Source organism: Synchiropus splendidus, chromosome 3 (assembly GCF_027744825.2).
Source record: "Synchiropus splendidus isolate RoL2022-P1 chromosome 3, RoL_Sspl_1.0, whole genome shotgun sequence".
Classification (NCBI taxonomy): domain Eukaryota; kingdom Metazoa; phylum Chordata; class Actinopteri; order Syngnathiformes; family Callionymidae; genus Synchiropus; species Synchiropus splendidus.
In genome coordinates this window covers 15,281,709-15,305,890 of record NC_071336.1, presented here as the reverse complement: position 1 = coordinate 15,305,890, position 24,182 = coordinate 15,281,709, and the positions used below count along the sequence as shown (strand labels likewise).

The following is a 24,182-nucleotide window of genomic DNA, read 5'->3' as shown; positions in this document are numbered from 1 at the left end:
GAAGCCCAACATCAGATCAGATCAGATCAAGACAGTGTTAGACATGGATGTGACACAGAACGGCTCCAGTACACCGCATTAACAGCTTCCATCCTTCTGATCTCTGCGGCTTATAAATCAGCCCTGAGACAATTTTCTTATTAATCAGGTTAAGGATCTCCTAAGCATCTGCCACCTGAAATGCAAACATGCGACACTTCACTTTATTTGTAAAGCATTGTCTTAACTTTGGCTTCCTGCTATTCAGACCGAGGGGCAAATAAAGCAGTCATCCTCGGAGGCAGACGGATCAATGCCGTGAGCAAATGCAAGGATTTCCACAAAGGTTGCAGTCAGGTGAGGATCAATCTTCTTAAAAATGAGGTGAAGAAGCCCATAATCCCGTCTACAAATCCGTCTAGTATATGAGTTTGTCAGACATAAACCCCCAATAAATAATAACACTGGCACCTACTCCAGCTCTCGTCTCAACAACACAACTGTAGAGGGATGCAGTGATTATTATGTTTGGATTCATAAATTACAGAAACAAAATGACACAAACGACACAATTGCATCCTCCGGGACCATTTGTCAGTGCACCACGTTATATAATGTGATGTTGCAAGCAGAGGCTGAATGAGATTTTGCAAATCCAGGGAAAATACAAGTTTAAAAAAACATTTCAAAAGTAAAAAAAAAAAAAAGGTTTGGTAGTTTTATAGTGTAGTGTGTTTGCAACCTGAGCTCATATGGCTTCTGGAAGGTGGTGCAATGAGTTTGTCAAAATAATTTTTTTTTTTAATTATATCTGGTTAAAGATCTTATAATGTTGCACCTGAAGCCAAGTGATCTCACACATTTACTTTTTATATTAAACATCATCTGTCTATCAATTCATGAAAAGTGTGACACGATGAAGAGCTAATGGAGAGCCTGCATGACATTCCGCTCATTTTATTTATTCAGTCCTTCTTTACATGGCATAAATCTGTCCAAATAACCACGCGCCGTGTTGAACTGGCCCATGATAATTAAAGATATAAGGATTAATTTCACTCGCTAGATAATGCAAGAACCAAGAATGGCAAAGTGCTTGAGCTCGTAGATGAGAGCTAACTAACAATATCTGAATACAACTTGTAGTTCATGTTCATATAAATGTACTGCTCTGGTGCTTAAAACAAACTTGTTTCATGACTCCTCATGGAACCAATCAGCATGGTCTTTAGTCATTATATTTAGTGACACCTTACAAAACGAAATAGAACAGAACTTAATAGAGTGGGGTGAAAGAAACTACACTACATCTGCCAGGCAGAGTTCAGATTATTCAGTAGGAAATGGAATTTTCAAGTGAATATACAGTGCTTAGAAATAACCTCTGCCCATGATTTGTTTTAACTACTGCACTACTGCTTCTAAAAATAAAAGAGAAGGATAATCAAGTTGTCCTGATTGTCTGAGCTTGTTAGTTAAAGGAGTGTAGGATCTCTCAAACTAAAGAAAGTTTTGCGGCGGTAAAAACACCACCATGTTCTTTTAGTTGATATTAAAATGAGTAAATAAAAAATAAATAAATTTATTTTTTTAGTACAATGTTTTGTTTATAAGCGCACAACAACAACATTTGTCTACATCTGTGTCTGAAACAAATAACTGATCTTTGTTGTGCTTTAACCGGTCAGTGCTGTGATCTCAGTTGAACGTATAGAAAGTGTATAGCATGACTTTATAAGAACTCTTTCATCATTTGATACATGATAGATCCTAAATCTAGCTTAAAATACCAGGTGGGATTTGAGGGCTAATGGATGTGTGTGTACTTGTGTGTGCAAGTGCATGCATGTGTGTGAGTGTGTCCCCTCCTCTACACTGGAGGAAATGAGCTCAGTGAAGATCATGCTCAAAGCTAATCTAACTCTTCCAAGTTGCAGACACTTTGCACCAAAGACCAGCATGTAAACCCCCTCCACCCCCCTACACACACACACACACACACACGTGCCCTCAACACAACCATATTACGTGGAATCCCCAGAACCCAATCTGTTTAACACTTTGGGGCCAGACTGAACGAAAATCTGCTTAAGTGCTCCCAAGATGTTAGAACAGGATGAGAGATGGTGGTAAGATGAACAGATAAGGTGTTACTGTGTGTGTCACCGAGGGGCCTCTTTCACATCTCTCTACTGGACAAGAAAGAGTTTAATAAACAGATATTAAGGGGAAATTATTTATTGAAAATTCATACAGCTATGTATTTCAACAGCATTTTGAGTTTGACAGCTTTATATCGATGGTTAATTTTAATTGAACAAAACTAAAATAACGTTTTATTTTATTTAATTGTGTTTTCCATAGAGAAATTTTCCCTTGCCTTGGAAAATCACTGTCCCATTCTCCCTGCTTGCATGAGCGACAACAGAAATGTATTTTTCTTTTAAATCATTAGTAGCAGAGGTCCATTTATCCGGCCAGCCATGCTGAGTGACGTCAGAGTGACTGGAAAGAGATTTCCCCCACTTGACTGAGCAGGTAAAGATAATTGTAGTGTACGGTAATCTTAAATGGACCCAACACGAGTCTCCTTCTCAGGTGCACGCTTGGCAGCCCTTGTTGTTTACAGCACTGGGCTGAGCTAATAAAGGCTGGGGACTTAACCAGTACAGTTTGGAACATAGATTTTCTCCCAACGTTGAAACTCTAGATTATAGATCTAAATTTCTCTGGCCTTTTGTAGCATATGGCTTCCGTATACTCAAATTGATCCTGTTGGTTAACACGGCAGGTGGACAGATGAGGGTGTGAATTAAGCGGGTGATTGACTGTTTGATTTATAGGGTGCGATAGCAGGGCAGAGATTTGGAAAGCTTTGTCTGTGGAGGCCACAGCAGGACAGCAGTGTGCCAGTTTGCGTTACCTTTGCTTCCTCCGGATCACCGCTCCAAGAGCTTCAGTTGTTGCAATGCATTATGGGACTTGGAAGTATGATCATTGGAAGCTGGTTTTAATTGACAGCCTTTAATACTAGATTTAAAATTATGTTGTAATCTACGAATTAGCTTTGCCCGGTTTAATGTAACACACTATTTTCAGACAATTCTAAGGATATTTTCATTCCATTCTTTCTCACAGTATCAACTAAAATCTGAGTAGAGTCATCCATCACCCTAGATATTTAAACATAGCTTATGTTTGTAACACGTGTGACCTCTGACCCAGGCAATCCTGCCACTTTTAATGTAGGACAGAGGTTAATCTGTTTTTTTTTTTTTTGCCTTGGTTGTGTTCTGCCATGCTGCGGAAAGCACATTTATGATGAGCTAGTGCTCAGAACTGTGCTGCGAATTCTGTTTGAATGATATAAATGAGCCATTAGGTTTAGCTTCATTCTTAAAACACAGACTTCTTAGGTCCAGCCTTTAACTGACAATGTGAGTCCACACAATCTTCAGATCGATGTCCTGAAAACAACTGGTTTAAGCACGGTGCCGCTCGACCTCAGCGTCCGATCGGTGGGAATGGTTGGTAGTGGAACCCCACTTGGCATAATTAATTAGTGGCTTAAACTGGAGACCCCTGCCTATAATGACCTGTTGATTTAGCCAACAAGCCGAGCGGGGGGTATGCATCTGAATATGTGTGTGTGTGTGTGTGTGAGTGTGTGTGGAGGGGGGGGGTCTTGCCATGCTGTACAAATCCACACCAAGCACAATTAACAAGCATCTGGGAGGAGAAGTAATTAGTATTATCTGCTTATCACAGTCAACTCCTACTCCCTAGAAAATGGGTTAAAAACACACAATGACACACACACTCACACCCACACACAAATTCCCTCCAGGCAAATGTGTAAGGGCTAATTACTGGCTCATTTGCAACTCAATAGCGATATCCTCTCAGACAGGTCTATCCCCCCCCCCACCCGCATCGTCCCCCCCACCCCACCCTCCCGCACCCCTTCACACCGTGCCGCAGGTTTACAGCCAACACAGCATACAAACGACAAACCTGACAGGAAGTCCAGGCTCAGTGTTGGATGAGAAGGAGAGGGCGGGGCATCTGTTGATTCAATTGGCACAGGTGATGCTAAGTAAACTCATGACTGAGTATGAGACTTCCAGACTTCAGTTAGTGTTATACACAATTACAGCGCAGCTATCAAAGAATATAAGGACTCAAACCAAGAACTGTTTTGAGTAGCAAAATAGTAAGGTCACCACATGATACGAAAGACATGTGGACCGTGATACAAAGTACTCACGAAATGAAACATGTTTTGAGAGAATGAAAACTAATGTTAAAATACCAATCTCAGTGGTTATTTTGTCTAGTATTTGTTGAACATAAATACCATGAAAACTCAAGACTCAAAGTCTGGAAAGATGAAAATAAATGGAAAAATCTACACATAAATCTGGGATCCATTTTTACACAAATTTAAGACCTATGATCTAGGATTCATTTTGAGAATTAGTATGTAATGAAAGTCCATGAAACTGCATTTGGTTTGACTGGCCAGCAGTGGGGGTTTTACTGCATGAACGACAACAAAAATTTAACTCAAATAGTAGAACCTTAAATTTCCCGACATTTACCGTGAACCACAGAATAAATTAACATTAAAACTGTGCGGTGAAATATCTCCAAACTCAGTCACATGGCAGAAGCTACCTTGAGCCATGTATGTTGTTAGTTCAAAGTTATTAGTTACTGCATTCTTAAGTTATAACAACACAGTAAAATGACTCTCAACTCACATTTATTGTAAACAAAACAATTGTCGACAGTTTTATTTCAGGTGTCCAGCAAAATAATTTACATGAGTAAAGGAATTGCCAAGTAAAGATATTTTTAACTCACAAAAAGTTTGCACAAGAGATTCATCAAAGCTTCAGTAGGAGAAATTGCTTGGAAAAGCAAAGCTGATCAGTGGATTGTGAGTCACAACCGCGAAGAAACTGTTGCATATTCAGCGCCGGGGGTGTCAGTAAACTCAGGTTTGGCAAAATTAATTGAGCAGAGTAAAAGAGAAATTAAGGAAGACATCCAAAAAGATTCTTTTTAATTTGTACGCCTTAAAATTGTTATTTTTTGCAGACTTTCATGCCACAAATTTCTATTACTACGAGTCATTGAAAATATGAAAATATTTCTACTCATGACACAATAGATCATTAGTCCAAGGGTTGTCTCTGCCGTTTGCTGAAGAGGATAAACCTCTCAACAAAACTGGGATATGTTTTGGAGCCCTAACATTCGGGTGTTTATGCTCTTAGTGTCAAAATTGTTTACCAGAAATGTTTGTATAGCTCTGGAAACTGGTTTGAACCTGTAGATTTACAGTTCAGCATCATATCAAGAGCCTCTGGGGGTTTGGAGTCCGTTTAAACAACGCAGTGTGATCGCAAGTGACTTATGGTGAATTTATGCCCATTTACATTTCATTAAGGTTGGAATTACACCTGCAATGACGACTTGACATAGTCGACTATTAAATTAGTTGCAGATGGATTTATGCGTTGTGACGTCATTGCCATCTTTTCTGCACGCATGTGCAACTTCGTAGTAAGAGAAGAAATATCTGACGTCAAATACGTCCAAAGATCGTTTAACAATTGACACATCAAGACTAGTGTTTACAACTGCATTGACATATATTATTTAAATGACTATTAATAACACAATCAGATGTTTGTTGGCCCATATATGTCATATTCTGACTGGTCAACTACTCATTAAGATAGTTGCGGCCCTAGTTGAATTGAAATGGAACTTAAATTAACAAATGCGAATGAAAGAAAATGCACCAGTCAGTAGATTAAGAGTCTACATTTCTCAAGTTAAATGATATGTGAATAAAGACATGACTTATTATCATGGTTAACTTTGAACAAGTTGGTGCTTAATTTGTAAATAAATCTCTTGGCATTATTTGTCAATATTTCGCTGCTGCTCTCCACACTTTGTGATTTTTAATAAAAGCCCAACTTCAAGGATTGTTTCCTGAACAGCTTCTCAGCGAGGAGATCTCTGTGAATTCACAGCAGTTGCCGTAACCAAGCTGCTTTACGCCGTGATCATGTTACGCTAAAATCACTGGATTATTTGTGTCAGGTATTCTGAGCAAGTGTCCTGAGTTGTTGGTCTGTTGAGATAATGAACTTCCCTGCTCAGACAGTGTCATGTTCTGTGTTTGGGAGATCAGCTTACCCAAAGCTCACAGCAAGCGAGCAAATTCTAATTTAAGCTTTTAAAAAAATAGCCCGACAAGTCATTAATCAAACTGGATTAATGGTTTCCTTGCTGGCTGATGCTGTAAGCTGACTGTCTGATCATGGGGGAGAAGGAGTGACTGACGCTTCACTGGACCATACTGAGGTCCAGATGCTGACACCGGTCTGTATGTTGTACATCACACTGCTGGTGTCGGTTCTCCGAAATTTAAATCACTTGTTCCTTGTCCCAGTTCACTTATTTCCTGAAAATGTCATTGAAATCCACCCATAACATAAAGTTACTTTGAACATACACAGACAAACCAACGCAGTCAAAAGCAAAACCTCTTTGGTGGAGATAATAAATAAAATATAAATACCTGAAAATGTATGTACAAATGTGGTACAAGTGACACCTGTGGGGTATAAAGAATCTGGCAGGAGAGCGGCAGTCTTGCTATCAGATATTTTTGCTGTTCAGTTTTTTCACTACTCAGTAGTTACACAGTCACAAACAGTGTTTAATTTTAAATCAGAAATGTAACTGGACGCAGTGTGTTTTTGGATCAACTGTGACAAGTCATACTAATTGCCTACCTGTAGCGCCCAAGCGACTTGAAAAGGGACTTTCATTCCTCTTTTAATACATGGAAATATACAGTTATTCATTTGATTTAAACTGATCCAATAGTTCCTAGTTTATGAGTTTCAGACTTTCTTCCTGCCTCACATGATCCAAATGAGTGTTCAACATTCAAGGCTTTCTCAGGTCAATTGAAAGACATAATTTCCTCAGCACCTCACTGGGATGAGGTGGGATGAGAGACTCCCACCTCTCCAAGGGAGACTCTAGAACCTGTGAAGAATCTCGTCATGATCTTGTTCTCACAGTCAGGAAGGTTGTCATCAGAAGAAGTGTCAAGACTAGACGATCTCAGAAAGCTTATTTTCTTGTCAGTAAATGAAGATTTAGAGCGGCTAAATTCACCTGTCAGGGACAGGTAACATTGGTGGGGGATCTACCACATTACAAACAAAACAACATAGAACACACACACAAATGTACAACTCCTTACAAAATCTTAATGTATTATGTAATTACATTGGATTTATTATTATTTATATTTTTTATACCACCATGTGGAGTGACATGAAATAATGGCAGGCTAAATATGACCATCATAATACAGTGTCTGGTTTCCCTTTGTGGATTCTGTCTGCTTTGCAATCCAGTTCACTGCATTGTTTTTCCAATATTCCCAGTGAGTGTCTAAATGTGTGAGACAAAATGCTTAAGTCCAAAGAAGTCCACCTCTTTGGTTCTCTTTTGCCCTGTTACACTTGATTATTTCCTTCTCATCTGTCTCCAGATTCTCCTTGCCTTTAGAACGTTGAATTACCTGTGACCCGTTTTTCTCAGCTTCATTAGTATTCATTTTATACTCCATTTTGGTGAGAAAAATGGTATCATCCTCGCCTTCCTTCATCCTCACACTGTATGTAACAGGTGTTACCAAAGTTGTTTAGGAATCCTGAGGGATTGCAGTTGGGACTTATTCTTACCTAATACTATAATGCTCATTAATTCCTGCTTTGGTGACTTACCTACCCCTGATCTTCTCTGGACGGGTCGGCCATGTAGCCTGAGCTGCTGAGGCCGTCACTGATCAAGATCATGCCTGTGTCGGGCCGGAATGAAGCTACCAAAAGCAAAATACATATTTTGTCAAAATTAATTATATGACCATAAAAAGAGAAAGCAATAGCATAGTATTCTAATATTGAATATTATTATTAATAATAACAATTTATTTTATCTCTAACAAATATGGCCTTAGAGGGCCATCATCAGCAGTGAAAACTCACCCTCTATCATTCTTTTTTCTCCATCGTGATCAGATAACTCGCCTGTTGTGTTACTTTTTGTATGAATACCTTCATCTTTGTTGACTGTACTGTGTTTATGACTATGAAGCGTGTGAGATCATCAAAAAGCAACAGTCTGATCATATTTTCACATGGTCCACCGTTTGTGGAAACAAATGTTTCATGAATTGTTGGAACTACACTGTTAAAAAATGCATACACACAAGTATAAAAATGAAATCAGTTGAAGAATGAAGTGAGCAACAACAAAGTTTACCAAGAGGAAAGTACTTGATGCAAAGTCACCCCTTCTTCTTTAGTCACTGGACCACCGATTGATGTATATAAATAATCCAACCATCGAAATTGCCTCTTGCTTTAATGTTGAAAATTAATGTGATACACTTTTTTCAATAATCGTGTGCCATTACTGTGTATGATTATTGTACTATTGTCTTCATCCTGACAAGCCATTGAGATTGATGGGTTGTTGTTTGTATGCTGTAGAAGACGGCCTGGCGCACGCCGCACACACGTGCCGCTCTTTTGTCCTGGACTTTATTAGCGCATTGCCGTCGCAGTGACAGGTGGGATTGTTGAAAGTCCAGGGGTCATGTCAGATGAGGCACGAGGATGGGGAGGGGGCTGGGGCTCCCGTCGTCGCAATGTGTGTTATCTATTACTAATTTGGCTGAAAATGCATGGACATATGGACCAAAGTCTCGGTTCATTGTGACACATGTCAAAACAGGTTAGCTTGGACCCTGACTGCACAAATGAACACGGGGCTCATTAAAATGCGGCACAAAAGAATCTACACACGTCGCTGAGATGCAGGACTCAATGCAGGTCATTCGGTGATTCAAGCACTTCAGAAGTGCGTGTCGAAGTGATTAAAAAAAGTTCGTTGTAGCGTTCATCAAAACATTGTTGTCAGAGTATCGTGCGTTCAGGATAATCAATATTAGAATTATCAGCCTGAGTGGGTGCATTATTCTATTAGTCTTGTGTGTCAATAAAAAAGCAGTGAAATCAAATCTATCATGGGGCTTATATTGATTTTTAAAATTATAATTATTACAGCTGGCATTCTCTTTTGCTTGAATTAATGGTCTTTCAGATCAGCATAAGATTTGAATAGTGATACTACTATAGACTCACTTCCAGCTATCATACAGAGTTTTAGGGGGGGCGTTACCCACCTTTTTGAATAGTGCTCCAGAACATGCTTTTTAATCATTTTCAATCGTTTTCTGTTGATGTAAAACAATGGCATTGACAAAATATGCACACTTTTATTTATACATTTATACACACATGCATATTTTTCATGACATTGAGCTGCTACTGTTGTAGTGCATTTTGGAACCGCTAGTGTGAGACTTCAATACCAAGTCATCTTTAAAAAAAACACCAAAAAATACTTACAATATACTTGGGGTGTCTTATATCATTTTTTTGTGAGAACCACATGCGTTACGGGTTTGAATGACTGTTTGCCCAGGTTGTTGTCTAGACATTCAACTTTATTATCTTTACCATTGTTATTGCCCCCACCAAGGAAGTTATATTTTCGATGGCTGTCTGTCTGTGTTCAAAATAACTTGAAAAGTTATGGACGGATTTGGATTACATTTTCTGGAAATATGTGAAATGCGACAAGGAACAAATTATGAATTTGTGTTATCATTATTATTATGATCATTGTTTTTGTATGTTATTTTTATTTATCAATACACTGACATTTCTTGGGTCTCACTCTTGTCTAATAGTATTTTAAACTGGATTGTTGGTCCGAATCAAGGGAGCTAACCTGACGAACTTTGTCTGAGACAACTCACAACTAGCAACGCTTCAGTGTGTTCTAGTAAAGAATGGTTATTGTTTTTTAAAATATATTCAAATCATAGATAATCCAGGGATTGACTCATCCCACACAGAGATTGGACCTGGATGGTTTTCTCCACAATTGTGTGTATTATTAATGTATTATTACTTCTGCAAACCAACTCCCTGGCAGAAAAAAACTCTCCTTTAATTGTTGAGACTTGCAACTCATTGATAAAATATTTATATTTATTTATTTTATTTAAAAATAATTAAATGTTTCGTTGCAAATAGAGTTCCAATAATAATCCTGATTAATGTAGTTTCACCATATCACATTTTTCCTCTGAAATAAGATTTGATTTCACATTTCTTTCACCGAAACCAGATTTCAAATTTCATTCGGGTGATGGCTCTATTCATGTTTCTAAAACCCATGTTAGTGTTGTGCCCAGCAGCTGTGTTGTGCAAACATGGGGGTAATTGTATCATAGCTTTATCTGTTAGCAATTGATAGCGAGAAATGAGCCTTGTATTAGTGGATCGATAGAAGCAGAATTAACTTGCCATTGTAAGTCTGTGAGTGTGCGTGCCTGTGTGTGGACACGCGCCTAGAACATATGCTTTAAAGCTCAGTTTTGTGTGTGTGTGGCATGTGTGTCTTTAATTTGTGACTGCACAGCTTGACATGTCTGTATGATGACAAGATGTTTTGACTGTTGTGTTTGTGTGTACACATTCAGGTGTTGCATATTTCCCCAGTGAGATGGTGTGACAGCAGGGGAGGAAGGCTAAGAGGAGTTAGCTTGGTGAGAAGGATTACCTATATCTATTGGGCCTCCTTTTCTTTCCCTCAGGCGGTGTCACGTCTCATTACTTCTGTCCTCCAGCCCGGATAGTCTGGCTTTAGCGGGATACATTTAAAATGTGGGCAGCCTGGGTGTCCAAGAATACCAGGTTTAGACGCGCGATATACATGCCCTTTCCTTGAGAGGCTTTTTACAGTAAGCAGACAGGTAAACTTCTCCAAAGCTGGCATTGATGGCAGCTAAGCCCTCACTTGTTTAAGTGAAGCGGATGCGTGCATGTAAGGAAGGAACATGCTTAGAGTGTGGGCCGACAATCTGTTGCAATGGAATCACAAAACACTACTAATTGTAAGAAAAAGAGGTGATATATAGGGAGGCTGAAGAAAAGTTTCGATTGGAAATGTTTCTCAGGTGAACATCTACTGTAAGAAAAACTAGCTCCAAAGTTTGATTGTCTGTCTGTATTTTGTGATGTATTTCACAAAATTTGAGGTGGCTGATATTTAATATGTGGTTTTTGAAGATGACTTCCATTTACTGTTGTGGAATAGAAAAACAAGATGCTGATAATAAATATGATAATCATGACACTTATGTGATGTTTTGTTTGACAAGGTTTGATGAATAGTGGTCTCCATCACGTCCCCTTTCTTAATGGCTATACACCCGTAGAACATAGCGAAGGCCAGCTGCTTGATTCTGTGCTGAAATTATTGGAGTCCATTGCTGTATTCTAAACTGATTCGATTTCGCTGACAAATCTCCTTTTACATCTGAAATGATTGGATTCCTCTTGGAGCCACTTGACCAGTTTCCGTCGAGATATTTCTAAACCTCCTAAGCCATTTAGCCTCTAGTCACTTTAAATCCCTCAATTCAAGTGGCTCTTGGGGCGTAAACATCAATGTTAAACTCAGTGGCAAACATGCTGGCTGATCCCATTCTATTGACTGGTGTCTGAAACTGCATTGTACCCTCAATTCCGTCTGTTAGTGTGGGTCAGTAACTCCCCTTTTCCCGACCTGCTCGCTGACCCACATGGAGGCATGTTGTACAACACCTGTAACCGGCTTGCTCTTGTTGCCTGCACCTTTAGCACCCTCCTCCTGCTCATGATGACAATCCCCTGCCCTCCCGGCCCTCCCCCTCCTACTCATCCAGCCCTCCAGCTGGTAGCCTCCACTGTCAAGAAGCTGAGAGGAACTCTCCTGGCCTGTGTAGGACAGCTAATCTAGATGGCGGGAGGCCTCCCTCCTGCTAGCGTACACAAGAGAGGACAGTCCTAATTGCTTGTGGCGTAAAGCTCTCTGACCCAGATAAGCCTTCACTCCCCAAAGCTGTCGAGATAAAACCCACTTTACCTCACCAAAACTGCCTCACTTAGCCACCCCCCCCCCAACATTTCTGCACCTTCTGCCACATTATTAACTGCCATGGCTGACGGAGGAGGGGGGTGAGAAAATGTCTGCTTTACTTTTATCCAAGTCATTCAAACACCAACAGAGATCCAAAAATGAATATTTCAAAGATGAAACAGAGTGTCGGATCAAAGCCTATCGATCATGAGTCAGAGTCCCGCCGAGCTAGTATGCCATCGAAGTCAATGATGATCATGCACGTCAATTGAAAGTCACCCAAGCCCGGGCGTTGCGTGTCACTGCTTCTCACGTGATGATGATAATACGAGCTTAGCCACAAAATGCCACAGTGCCCTGGTGAGTTGTCAAGTGACGAACGTCGCAAGTGCTCACCCGACAGATGGTCGGCTCACCTTTCAACACTTGTTACAAAAGCACAAACAGACAAGTTGACTTACCTGACGCCCATTAAACATGTTTATGTGTAGGCTCTAATGTAAGTGAACGTCCAAAATGGAATGAATCAATGCCACATACGAGCCATCTTGCTGAGTCGGTGCGATCTTCTGTGATTCTCCTGTAATACAGATTTTAATTACTAAATAGGAGCTTTTAATTGGATGCTGGCCTGACGCACCCTTAAGTCACCCATCACATGCTAGAGATGAAGGGATGCCTCTAAACCCTCAACTTAAGCCATGTTACACCACAGGTTCATGTCAACTGTGTCAAGTGGGCGGTGAGTGATACGCTGGCTGATAGCTTGTTGTTTTTCCAGTCGTCTGGCTTGACTGCCTCACTGCAACCATTCAAACCTGCTGGTCAGTTCTAGCTTGTAGGGAGCCTTTCCTGCTTGTCTCAGGGGCTTTTCAAGAGACATTGGACCCCAACAAGTCACTTTTAATGGAATATGATAAGTTTCAAATGTTTGCTCAAACACTTATTTCTTGTTTGTTTTTGAGTCCCTTTTGTCGTTCACCACTCTGCGGTAAATACTACATAAAATGTAAATGGCCATGGTGCATTTTTTTCATTGCAGTTCCTTCTTGTTAATCTGGCGGATGTGGTGGTGAAGCCATTACACACACGCACTCACATCATATTGATTACAGAAAAGACGTTACTGCTGACAAATGGAATCTAAAATCCGCTTTGTTTTAGTTAAAAAGCAAAACGCCCCACCTCTACTAACTTTACCTACTCTCAGAAAAAAAAACTATGTCCGTGAGATTGCTCTTAAGAAGAGCAAAAAGCTGAGTTTTCTCATCTGTAAATTTGGCTGTGTTCCACATATGTTGACAGAATCAGAATCAGAATCAAATTTATTGCCATGGTCAGTGGGGAGCCCACTAACTAGGAAAGTGTTTTGGAATAACGTGCAGTCAAAAAGTAAATAAATAATAAAATAAAATAACAACAAGGCTGTTCACGAATTCAACAGTCTGACGGCCGAGGGGAAGAAGCTGTGACAGTGACTTGCGAGCCACTTTTACCAGCCCTCAAAATAATGTCACAGATTCACTGATCTCATGAAAGTTGCGTGAAGGTCGAATACTATTATGGAAAATTGTTTCCAGAGGTTTAATGTCATTTTTGATCGAGAGCTCCACACCATCGAATTCATGATGAATTCTAACTTTTATTTGGCTACAATCACCAAACACACAACAAAGAAAGTCATGAAAAACAACAAATACATCTGTACTACGACTAAAGAAGTGCATTGTATTGACCCCGTCAGCACTGTGCCCCCTCCTCTTGCCATGTTAAACAAAGGCAAAACCTCTTATTTGAAAGCTACTGAAGTGAAACTGACTTAGTAAATACAACGCACTTATAAAAAATATCATATATTATTATAAAAACACTTAGATTTAGTATTTAGCAAATGTGATTTAATGCCATGAGTACTTTCCCAAATTAAAAAAAATCCTATTCCAGTGTTTGTGACACTAAATAAATAAACGAGACAAGAGAAAATATCATATAAATACTGCATGTGACGTTATTCTGCCATAATAGAAAACATTTACTCTGTTTAGCAAACCATCAGTTGACAACTAATTAAGAAAAAATGGTATACATACAATTGTTTTGTACGTTTCCTGGAGCATAAATGTGTTTGTGTCAGTACATTATATAGTGTTGTGATCAAACTTACAGACACTAAACCAAACAACAGCATTTTGTTTGTGCTTCATATTCTGAAGAAACAAAGCCTCATATACGCAGTAAAACATGCTACATTTCCACAGGAAGTGACACAACCTTGACTGTGGGCGTAACATGGAGAACAATAGAGTTGCATTGTGGTTTCTATTCAGTGCGACTCGATCAGACGATCAAGTCTTCCAAAAATGGAGTGCGACGTTGGCGTTAATGGACGGACCTGTGAAGCTGGACGTGGAATGAACTGCACTCTCGCCCTCTAGTGGCCGAACAGATGAATCCACAGGTCTAATCCCTAACTCTTAACTCCTCCAAATGTCAACAAAGTAGCAGCGAAGCGAACCCAAAAATCTATACAAGAATCGTTCACATTATGCGCAGCCAAAACATTATGACCACCTCTCTTTTATTGCATAGAATTTTTTGCTGCTCTTGTGATCTTGTCATTTCAGTCTGCAACAGTTTATCATTCCAAAAGTGATGGTGATCCAATTATGACATACGCTTTCGGCTGTATGAAACAATTGTGTTTTTCTGGCTTCACTTAGTAACTTTACTTCCATTTAGATATACAAAGGACACAGCTCATAAACATGTAGGTTCTGTGCCCCTTCTTGATACTGTATCTTTGGACAAAAAGTTTTTACATTTGTTGCCCATGTTTATTGAAATTTCGTGTACTGTTTTTAGTGCACTGTAAGTTATCTTCTCAGCGTATGCTATTTTTAGAAGGATGTGAAGAAAGAAAGATGAAGTTAACCTCTTCCTCAAAGGACAATGACAGTTGAAGCCACAGATGAATGAATGAATGAACAGTTTCTTTTTGTTATCTGGCTCAAACGGCACGCAGATGATGGTATTATTAGCGAGTGAAACAAGCAGGATTAGAAGTTTGGATCAGCACCGTCTGGTGGAGGATGGGTATTTGACTTTCAGGCCTTCTTTGAAGCTGCGAAACAGAACTCTGTTGCGTTTGTTCTCTTCGTCTTTCTTGGCATGAAACTCCCCCTGGATCTTGAAACCTCTGTGGACCACAAATGCTGAGCTCAGCACTGAGAACTTGTATCCTGCCACATGCAGCTCACACGCCTGCAACAGAGGGAGATCATGGATGAAACTGTCGATGCAAGCATGTCATGAGGTCACGGGGAGTAGAGTGGCAATGCCACAGAATGAAGTGCTACGTGTTTCAAGTTGCTTGAAGATGAACCATTTGTCAGAACCAATAACGCGGGAATGTTTTTCAACCACGCAGTTGTGGTCACATGATTCTTAGGGATGTAATCACTTCACAGGGATCAGAGAATAGCTGATCCCAAAACACAATTGAACATAAGCATTCTGTCTCTGGATGTTAACAAAGCTGATGATAAACTGTTATCAACAAGCTTCACTGAATGCACAAGGTTCTCACATTACTGACACAAATACAGACTTACGGAAAATAAAGTGCACCCTAGCTTCAGAGTATTTTGGCATGACAAGAAGATAAAACACATGAAGATCAAAACACATTTCATTAATAATGCAATGCTAATTGTTGACTACCGGAAAGTTTTCCATGTCCGTCCCTTTCGTGAGAAGTTCCTGTTCCTTATCGTGAGTTTAAAAAAAGTCGCATAGAAGCTTTATCCTACCTGGTATACAGACCTGGCAAATGCTTAAGTTTTGTGACATGTTCTGTTTGTGATTAAATACCACAATAATAATAGTAAAACATAATTTGTATAGCACTTCACAGTCTTATACATGCTGTTTTCACTTGCTCAACCACAAGGGTGGACAGCCAGGCCTTCAGTGAGCAAGTACTAAGGAATTGTTAGGAGGGTGTTACATAAATGCAAGCTTTTAAAAGTGAGCCTCCTCCTCCTGTCCATCTTTTCTCTCTCGACAGATTACTATATCCTCAGCAAACATGGTCCTCCTCTGTTACCTCGTCTGTCCGTACCAATAGCAAACAAGTCAGGACTGAGAGCTGATCCCTGATGTTCTTCACCTTAAATCCCTGTGTCACTCGTACCACAGCTGCCCAGCACAGCCCACACAATACCGTGGTACCTCATGGCATCTACGTTGCCACCCTCAATGATGTGACAAAACAAAGTTGGATTGTGCAGTGTTAACTGATTCAAAGTTCATTCTAGTTGAGGTAAAAGCCAGGGGAACAGCTGCCATGTTTCTCAGTTGGCCACATTTGTCGTTCAGTCTGAAGTGGTTCCTCCCATCCAATCATTTCAACCTACAACTTCTTGTTGAACGTTATTTCTGCGAAGAAAAATGAAGCAACACTTGCCTGACTTATTCGATTGAATCCATACTGCTTGAAGCTCTCGTCATAGAGTGGCACGGTGCTAGGCCCGATGTAGAAGGGCTCCCAGGGATCCACCCAGGTCAGGGTGTAGGCAACCTCAAGGCTGTTGGCTCCTCTGACGTGACTGTTGACCCACTGGGAGTAGTTGGTGGGGGCCTGGCAGCGTGGACACAGTTCTTCATAAAATGGCCTCACCTCTCCTACCTGGTAGAGCTGGACCAACTCCGCCTTGCTAGAAGGCATCTTCCGTGCGTGTCGGATCTCAAAAGCCGGCAGAACGAACACCTCATCACTCTCTGGCTCTCGTTTCATCATCATGGTAACAAACTGCTGATGCAGGTCAGCACTTGGCATCATGTCCATGTCAATGACCAGGACGTAGGTGGATTCCGTGCCAGCTCTGGCCACATTGCGCAACAGATTGTTGGGGTAGGAGATGTTTCCACTGATGGCATAGTTCTGGTCTTTGTCTCTGTGCGTCTCCAGTCTGGAGAAGACTGAAGCGCAGTCCTCCAAGCCCGCAAAGTGCTCTCGGTCCTGGTCTGGGAAACTGGCTGTCTCTCCTGAGAGGCAAACCAAGTGGAAGTCCACCAGAGCCTGGATGTGAGGGCAGAAGAAGCTGAGCGCATACACCAGTGCTGTGGCAAACTTGACGTCTTGGCCATGCGCGAATATGGCTACCGACAGCGGGTTCTGCCATCTTTCCAGCAGGGATTCCAGATAGTGCAGATTGTTGATGGTGGTGTGTGTTGCTAAAGCTAGGATGTTGGAGCCGGGCTCAGAGCCTGGCTTGAGGTTGTTGGTGAAATCGCTTTTGATCAAGTTCTTGTACACTCGGTACTGACCACTGTTATCAAAGATGCCCCCAGTTGACAGCGAGTACCTCAGACGTTCCTTCCTTGTGTTCTTCTCTGGATGAGCGTTTTTCTTGGTGCCCGAGGCTCCGAACAGCTCCGAGTATCGGTAGCGCTGCTGTTTGCCATGGAACTTGGACAAGAAGGACAGATAGATGAGCTGAAGCAGAGCAACGATCAGCAGAGCGCTCAGCACCACTTTAAACACCGAGCATTTCTTGGAGAGATGCATTCCCAAGCGTTACGGTCCACACAGCCACATATACTGGACCTTCTGGGGGCTGCTTCTGTCCACTGGCCCCGACCGACCTCACCTACATTGCTAACGTAGAATGGTAAACAATGCTGCTTCGAATCGGTGCCGTCGCCGAGTGGAAATACTCCTCATAAAAACTACAACCGCGCGAGTGTTTGTATTTTTCAGGATGATCCAGCGACACTCATCGAAGCTATCGTCCTCTCTCTGCTGGTACAGCGGCGCATGTCGATGCGTAATAACCGTAATGGTGGTATTAAAGGCGCCGCACTCCGCGTCTGTGGTGCAATGATTTTTGAGAGCAACAGTCAACTATGCAGTCGCTGACGTTGGACTTGTTCCATTCTAGCCTTTGAAATAAACGAAATATAGAACAAAACAACAGAACGAGAGGCATATTTGAAATAGTCCTGCGCAACCGTAATAAGTTCAACGGACGAGGTGGCCGAGTGGTTAAGGCGATGGACTGCTAATCCATTGTGCTCTGCACGCGTGGGTTCGAATCCCATCCTCGTCGAATGAGCTTTTTGCCTTTAATCATGGAGGGCAAATCTCTGCACAACTGCGTCCCACGCACGCATCTCATACCTTCGAACATCAAAGGCGAATCCCATTGTAGTCGTTCCTTATCTAGTCTGCCACATGGTGGCGTAATGTAGACAGACTACTTCATTAATGCCTGCACGTTTGAGACACAGTAAGTGAATTCATACTGCATCCAGGTGAATGACAAATCACATTTCGTGTGTCTTTCAGCAGGTCGCACCAGGCATTTAAATGTAACTGACGAAACTAGACAGGCAAGGCTGGTCTTAAATGATAAACTGAAATGTTATTTTAAATATGGATATGGAAGAGTAAGTCTGGGAAAACCCAACCTGAAGTTATTCAAACACTACTTTGTAATTCTGGGTTCCTGCAGAGTGGAGTGACATGAACACAAGTATGCAACCACGACTTATTTTATTCATCAATAAAAACAAGCATCCTTGCATGATCCTCAGGCATAGCTCAACTTGACAGTTTATTTTTCCTTCCAGCTATGTTGTAATGACAGCTCTCCTCATTGTGGGTGTCTAATTCTTATGTTCGGCATAGTGAACTCAGTAGCCAAAGAGTTTTTTCCCCCCAAAATGCCAATTATTTTGAAGAATTATGTCACATTCTCATAAAACCTCTTGCGGACCTCTGATGAGTGTCATATTTGATGTGTGAAACAGCATTTTCTACAAACATTTATTTTTGTCACAGTCACTCAATTTGTCAATCTTCAAATGTTCCCTCATCGTATGCCTTCTTTTCTGGAAACAAACCGAATACATTATTCAACTTTTGGTTGAGTGAAACTTACTTCCATGAAACTCAAAACCTTGACACGACTACCTTGCACTTTTGGGCATTTCATCCACCTTACTCAGCACAAAACTGAACAAATACAAGTGCCAGTATAAAATAAATGCACACCAAAGGTTGAGCAGAAATCAACTTTGTAAACTTTGATTTGGGGAGTAATCAAAGGGCTCAACTGTAAAACGCTGCAAGTTGGAACTAAGACACCAAAACACCAGCACCACTTTTGGATCCACCGCCTGCATTGTTACTGGATGATGAGGCAGGCTGCCCTTGCGTCTCCGCTTCACCCTCTCCTATGAAGCGTATGTTGTAACGTTCCCTGTACTCTCGCAGTTCCTGTCCTTTTTCTTGCATTTTTGTGTTGATCGATTCAATGCCTTTTGTGATCTGTGGAGGGAAAAATGAAGTTAATGGTGCACTTTTTGGTAACATCAAATACGTAATCTCAAGACTCATTTGGCACAAAATGCATTACACTACAAGCTGAAGGGAGCAATTCACATTTGGAATTGCTGTCTTAGAAACGGGGCGACAGGTTGGCAGCTGTACATGCAACATTTATATATTCAAATCTTGCAACAAGACGTGGCCCATTAACCAATCACAGCCAAGAATTTGTAGTCGATCGACCTACTGTTTTTAATGCCATTGGAGAGATGGTGTTTTCTCAGCCATCACTCAAAGGTGAGTATCATGTCACCAAATTGTGCTTGGTGTAAACTTACATTTAAAGATAAGCCATTTTATATTTACTCACGTAGTTTAAACCGCATGAACACTCTTATGCCATCGCTCATGAATGTACAGACTACACCATGAGAGCTTTACTGCATTGTGACTTAATATTTTGGTTGAAGTAAATGCATGACTTCATTTATATTGCAGTACCTGTTCTTTGTTGTTAACCAATGCAGGCAGAACTTCTTTTACTGTCATCTCCACCAAAACACCTCCAACAAGATGAAAACATTTTCTTGAGGGATCCACATCCTTCAGGGTGTCAATAACTAAGCTGTAAGGAAAAAAAACAAGATGTAATTGGAGAACAGCAAAGAAATACACATCTGCAGAGGATAACCTTGTTGTGTTCATTGTGTCACTGTGTTCCGTCAGTTTTGCTTTGGGGTAAAATTGTGGGTGTGTAAGACCATATTCAGAGGCCAAGATCCAAATGTTGTATCTCTATATTATCCTAGAGTCAAATTAAAGTTACCAGGTTACTTTATAGTTTAGCTCCATGGCACCACGTGATTTCTCGCCCAGTTTTAGACCATCACCATAAAAGTGAGATACCTGTGCTCGTTCATCTCCATCTCCAAATTGGCTGCTGTTGAGGCCAGGCTGCGCTGTTCCTGACGCATCCGCTGAAATGTTGCTGCGACCTGTCACACGCGGATATACCCATCATCGCAAACCAATAGGACAGAAATAACTCACTAAAACCGGGTGCACCACAAGTGGACAGTTGAGGCGGTTGATAACATGTTTCAGCTGCGTACATTGAGTGAGTGAGTTTTGCACAGGTTAACAAGCGATATGAGATGAGACAACAGCAAGACAGTAATGGTAATATAGCCTTTTGAGAATCTCGTGAATTGAACTGGAGCCTTTTACGATGAGAAAGCGAAATGTTAGCAATTCACGCTAGCGTTAGCACTGCTTGGTCACTGCATCGACCGAAGCCTAAAAATAGTGGCTGTAACTGAGAAACTGTTGCAGTATTGCTAATGAGTCGCGTGGAAGCACGAATACCTGGTCAGCAGTGAGACCAGACTGTTTTCCTCCGGCACTGCTGCCAGATTTGTTTCCCGTGCTGCTACTGCTGGCTGCCATTTTGGAAGGGTGCTTTTCTTCTTCTCCACTTTACTAAACGCACCGGAAACACGTTCTGCCGCCTAGTCTAAATTGGTTTTGTGTTGGTTTTCTGTTAACTTATGCCTTCATTTTATCGTCTTTTGATTCAGATCTGCTGTCACAATACGAATACGCAATGTTTTTAATTTATTGCTTCGCCGATGGGGGAAAATTCTATAAATTAGAACGTGGTGATGTAGTATAATTATAGACACTAGATGGTGATGTGCTTCAAATATAGTTGATCCACCGACGCTGTAGTCCGCAGACCAGAAGAAGTCGCTTCGACGGTTTGTGTTGCTCAGATGTTTACTGCTAGGTGCTTGTTTGGATTTAATGCTTGCAAAAAGTATTGTCTCTCGCAGATCTGGAGGCCTGAACTACAAAAAAGGCATGTTTTTCTTTATTAATTATATATTGACAGTGAAATTAAACAAACTCGTAAATATGTGAATAGTAGAAAATGTGACTTTTGATTTGTTATTTTTACCCCCTCAAACAGACCGAGCTGTTCAATGTTCTACTGACCTTATTACCAGGGAGGTTAATGATAAACCAGCCACTTTTGATAGTGGCCTGCCCTTGCTCCTGCAAAATCTCACTGGAATATCATCTATGTGCAGGATGTCAAGCTCACATCACCGAGTTGCTGCAGTCTGCCAGCTTACTGCAACTCCAGACAAAGAATCCAACTTCTCTGCCTGTCAGGAGCTGATGGAACAAGCCAGTCTACAAGGGGCCAGGATGGTGTTCCTTCCTGAAGGCTTTGACTACATTGGGTCCAGTCGGGAGGAGACACTAGCACTGTCCGAGAGCCTGTCAGGAAAAACTGTGTCACGGTATTCTCAGATGGCAAAGTAAGTTCTCTTGAGCTGTGTTTCCTTATTTTTATTTGTCTTACCAGCCATACATGTTTTGGGGCTATTATTAATGGGATCATTTCTGACAAACATTTACTTTTCTACTTTTTCTTCTCTCATAATATCAGGCATTTACATCTAGACTCAAGGTCTTGACCTGCTTTTTTAAAAATATGATAAGAAAAATTTTACATACATGACCACTTTAAAAATCGCATCAAATTTGTTATCTTTGTATGTAGGCGTAATAAAAGAAAAAGCATAGGTTCCAATCATTCAGAGGTTTTTATTTGCATCTTCTGCATGTCCTTCTTCAACTAAAGTCTAGACCTTGCACTTATTGTGTGAAATGTGTTTTCTATTTCAGAAAGTTGGAGATCTGGCTGTCTCTCGGGGGATTTCATGAGAGAGGACATGACTGGGATTCTGATAGGCGAATCTACAACAGTCACATAATAATGAATGACAAAGGTTCAGACTCGATTTAAGATCGAACAGGCAAATCATTCTAATATTGATTTATTTTTGCACTGTCAATGACACACTCACACCTGTCCTCTGTATGTGCAGGTGAGGTCGTATCAGTCTACAGAAAGGCCCACTTATTTGACGTGGAGCTGCCAGAAAAAGGGGTGTTGCTTAAAGAAAGTGCTTTCACTATCCCAGGACCATCACTCATGCCTCCCGTCCAGACTCCAATTGGCAAGGTGTGGTTGTCTTACATGATCTGCACTTCATTTTGGGTCTTATTGTTTCTGTGTTGCATTTTTGAATCCTCAGGTTGGTTTGGGGATCTGCTACGATATTAGATTCCCAGAGTTGTCATGCGCACTGCAGAGAAAAGGTGCAGAGATTCTGACATTCCCATCTGCATTCACGGTGGCTACAGGTGCAGCTCACTGGGAGGTGGGTCGATGACAAAGTTCTAAACTTCAATGTGTTCAACCTCAGACAAGGTCCTTACAGTATGATTAACTACACAATGTATATACTGTACATGTTCCCTCATTAAAGAAAAGAAGATCATGGTACAGCCTCAAATTTGTGTGTCAAAATGTGGCCACTCAAATAATTATAATCTGCAAATGCAAATATGTAAACTAATGGTTTGTGACTTGTAGTATAGCGAGTACATTGGCAGGAAGATATTGAGGTTGGAACTGCCAGGCAGAAGGTCGAGAGGAAAGCCGAAGAGGAGATTTACGGAGGTAGTAAAGGAGGATATGAAGTTTATAGGTTTGAGAGAAGAGGAAGCAGAAGACAGGGTGATATGGAGGAAGATGATCTGCTGTGGCGACCCCTGAAGGGAGAAGCAGAAAGAGATAGAAGAAGAAGACATAAGATCTCTCATGTGTGGAAGTGACTTGGCACCTTTGCAGCGCCATGTCGCAACAATTTGCTGCTTTTGATGCTGTCATTTCAAGAAAGTCGTTGTTGCTGCTTTGAATTGACAAGTATTTTTATGGATCTCTGCAACCACTGTATGGACAGTACATCCCACCTGTCTTTTGCCCATCCATTTATACACTTACTGCAGCAGTCTTGTGTCTGGGAAGGACCAGACCGTAGGAGCAGAGCTATAGAAGTAGCCATGTTGCTGGCATGTTGCCATAGGTCTATCTATTTCATGCAATAATGATCTGTAAAGGTTTAATGATAACCATCGTCAGTGGAGACAAGTAAAACACATCACGTCATTTAGTTCTTATTGAGATTTGAAGAGTTAATTTTCAGCTGACTTTGATGTTGTCATTTCTAGGTGTTGCTGCGTGCACGGGCCATTGAGACTCAATGCTTCGTCCTGGCGGCGGCACAAGTCGGTGCACACCACGAGAAACGGTCATCTCATGGTCATGCCATGGCCGTGGACCCTTGGGGCGAGGTGATAGCTGACTGTGGTGGAGAGAAACCAGGATTGAGGCTGGTGGAGATCGACTTGGAGAAACTGCACAATACTAGGAGAAACATGCCGACTCAGCTGCACCGCAGAGACTTAGACTTTTACACGGGTTTGGAGTAAATCTCCACTTAGTGCCGTTTCTCCCAAAGTGACACCTTCTTATCTACTTTTTACATGTCTAAATTGTTAGTTTTAATGGTTGCCTGCAGGTCAGTAGTCTCGCTGAACGAACGTTTTATACGCCATAAACATGTGATTGTATGCTTTACCCAAAAGGTGGTGCTGTTCAGCATGTCAGGTGACTTGTATTCGTAAAAGATCAATAGAATGCACAATTCAGGGATTGATCCAAGGTTCTGTTTTTCAAGTTAAAAGAAAAAATTACAAATAAGGTGACATTCTCAAACCACTGCAGCAGTTTTGTGTGTGTGTGTGTGTGTGTGTGTGTGTGTGTGTGTGTGTGTGTGTGTGTGTGTGTGTGTGTGTGTGTGTGTGTGTGTGTGTGTGTGTGTGTGTGTGTGTGTGTGTGTGTGTGTGTGTGTCCTCCTCATGAGGACATTTGTCT

At 41.2% G+C, this 24,182-nt stretch overlaps 3 protein-coding genes and 1 non-coding gene across 7 annotated transcripts; 2 read left to right on the top strand and 2 right to left on the bottom strand.

The window, feature by feature from the left end:
* The first annotated feature begins 258 nt into the window (after positions 1 to 258).
* nit1 (nitrilase 1) lies at positions 259 to 24,160 on the top strand. Of its 4 annotated transcripts, none has more exons than XM_053861158.1 (6): positions 259 to 336; positions 21,481 to 21,714; positions 22,085 to 22,188; positions 22,288 to 22,424; positions 22,498 to 22,623; positions 23,477 to 24,160. In XM_053861158.1, the coding sequence occupies exons 2-6, from the start codon at positions 21,482 to 21,484 to the stop codon at positions 23,735 to 23,737; spliced, it is 861 nt and encodes a 286-aa protein (XP_053717133.1). In that variant the 5' UTR covers positions 259 to 336; position 21,481; the 3' UTR covers positions 23,738 to 24,160. The 4 variants fall into 4 exon arrangements, with proteins under 4 accessions (XP_053717133.1, XP_053717132.1, XP_053717131.1 ...); XM_053861157.1 differs by lacking the exon at positions 259 to 336 and adding an exon at positions 20,281 to 20,507; XM_053861156.1 differs by lacking the exon at positions 259 to 336 and adding an exon at positions 20,281 to 20,569.
* Positions 12,852 to 17,919, bottom strand: b4gat1 (beta-1,4-glucuronyltransferase 1). The gene is made up of 2 exons (XM_053861152.1): positions 16,523 to 17,919; positions 12,852 to 15,318 (listed from the first exon to the last, which is right to left on the bottom strand). Exons 1-2 carry the CDS (start codon positions 17,624 to 17,626, stop codon positions 15,127 to 15,129), a joined length of 1,296 nt encoding a protein of 431 aa, XP_053717127.1. The 5' UTR covers positions 17,627 to 17,919; the 3' UTR covers positions 12,852 to 15,126.
* On the top strand, positions 18,086 to 18,167 carry trnas-gcu (transfer RNA serine (anticodon GCU)). Its single transcript has one exon. It is a non-coding gene; the product is annotated as a tRNA-Ser (tRNA).
* On the bottom strand, positions 18,591 to 20,910 carry pfdn2 (prefoldin subunit 2). Its single transcript, XM_053861160.1, has 4 exons — positions 20,756 to 20,910; positions 20,297 to 20,385; positions 19,892 to 20,015; positions 18,591 to 19,390 (listed from the first exon to the last, which is right to left on the bottom strand). Exons 1-4 carry the CDS (start codon positions 20,834 to 20,836, stop codon positions 19,199 to 19,201), a joined length of 486 nt encoding a protein of 161 aa, XP_053717135.1. The 5' UTR covers positions 20,837 to 20,910; the 3' UTR covers positions 18,591 to 19,198.
* Positions 24,161 to 24,182: the final 22 nt, after the last annotated feature.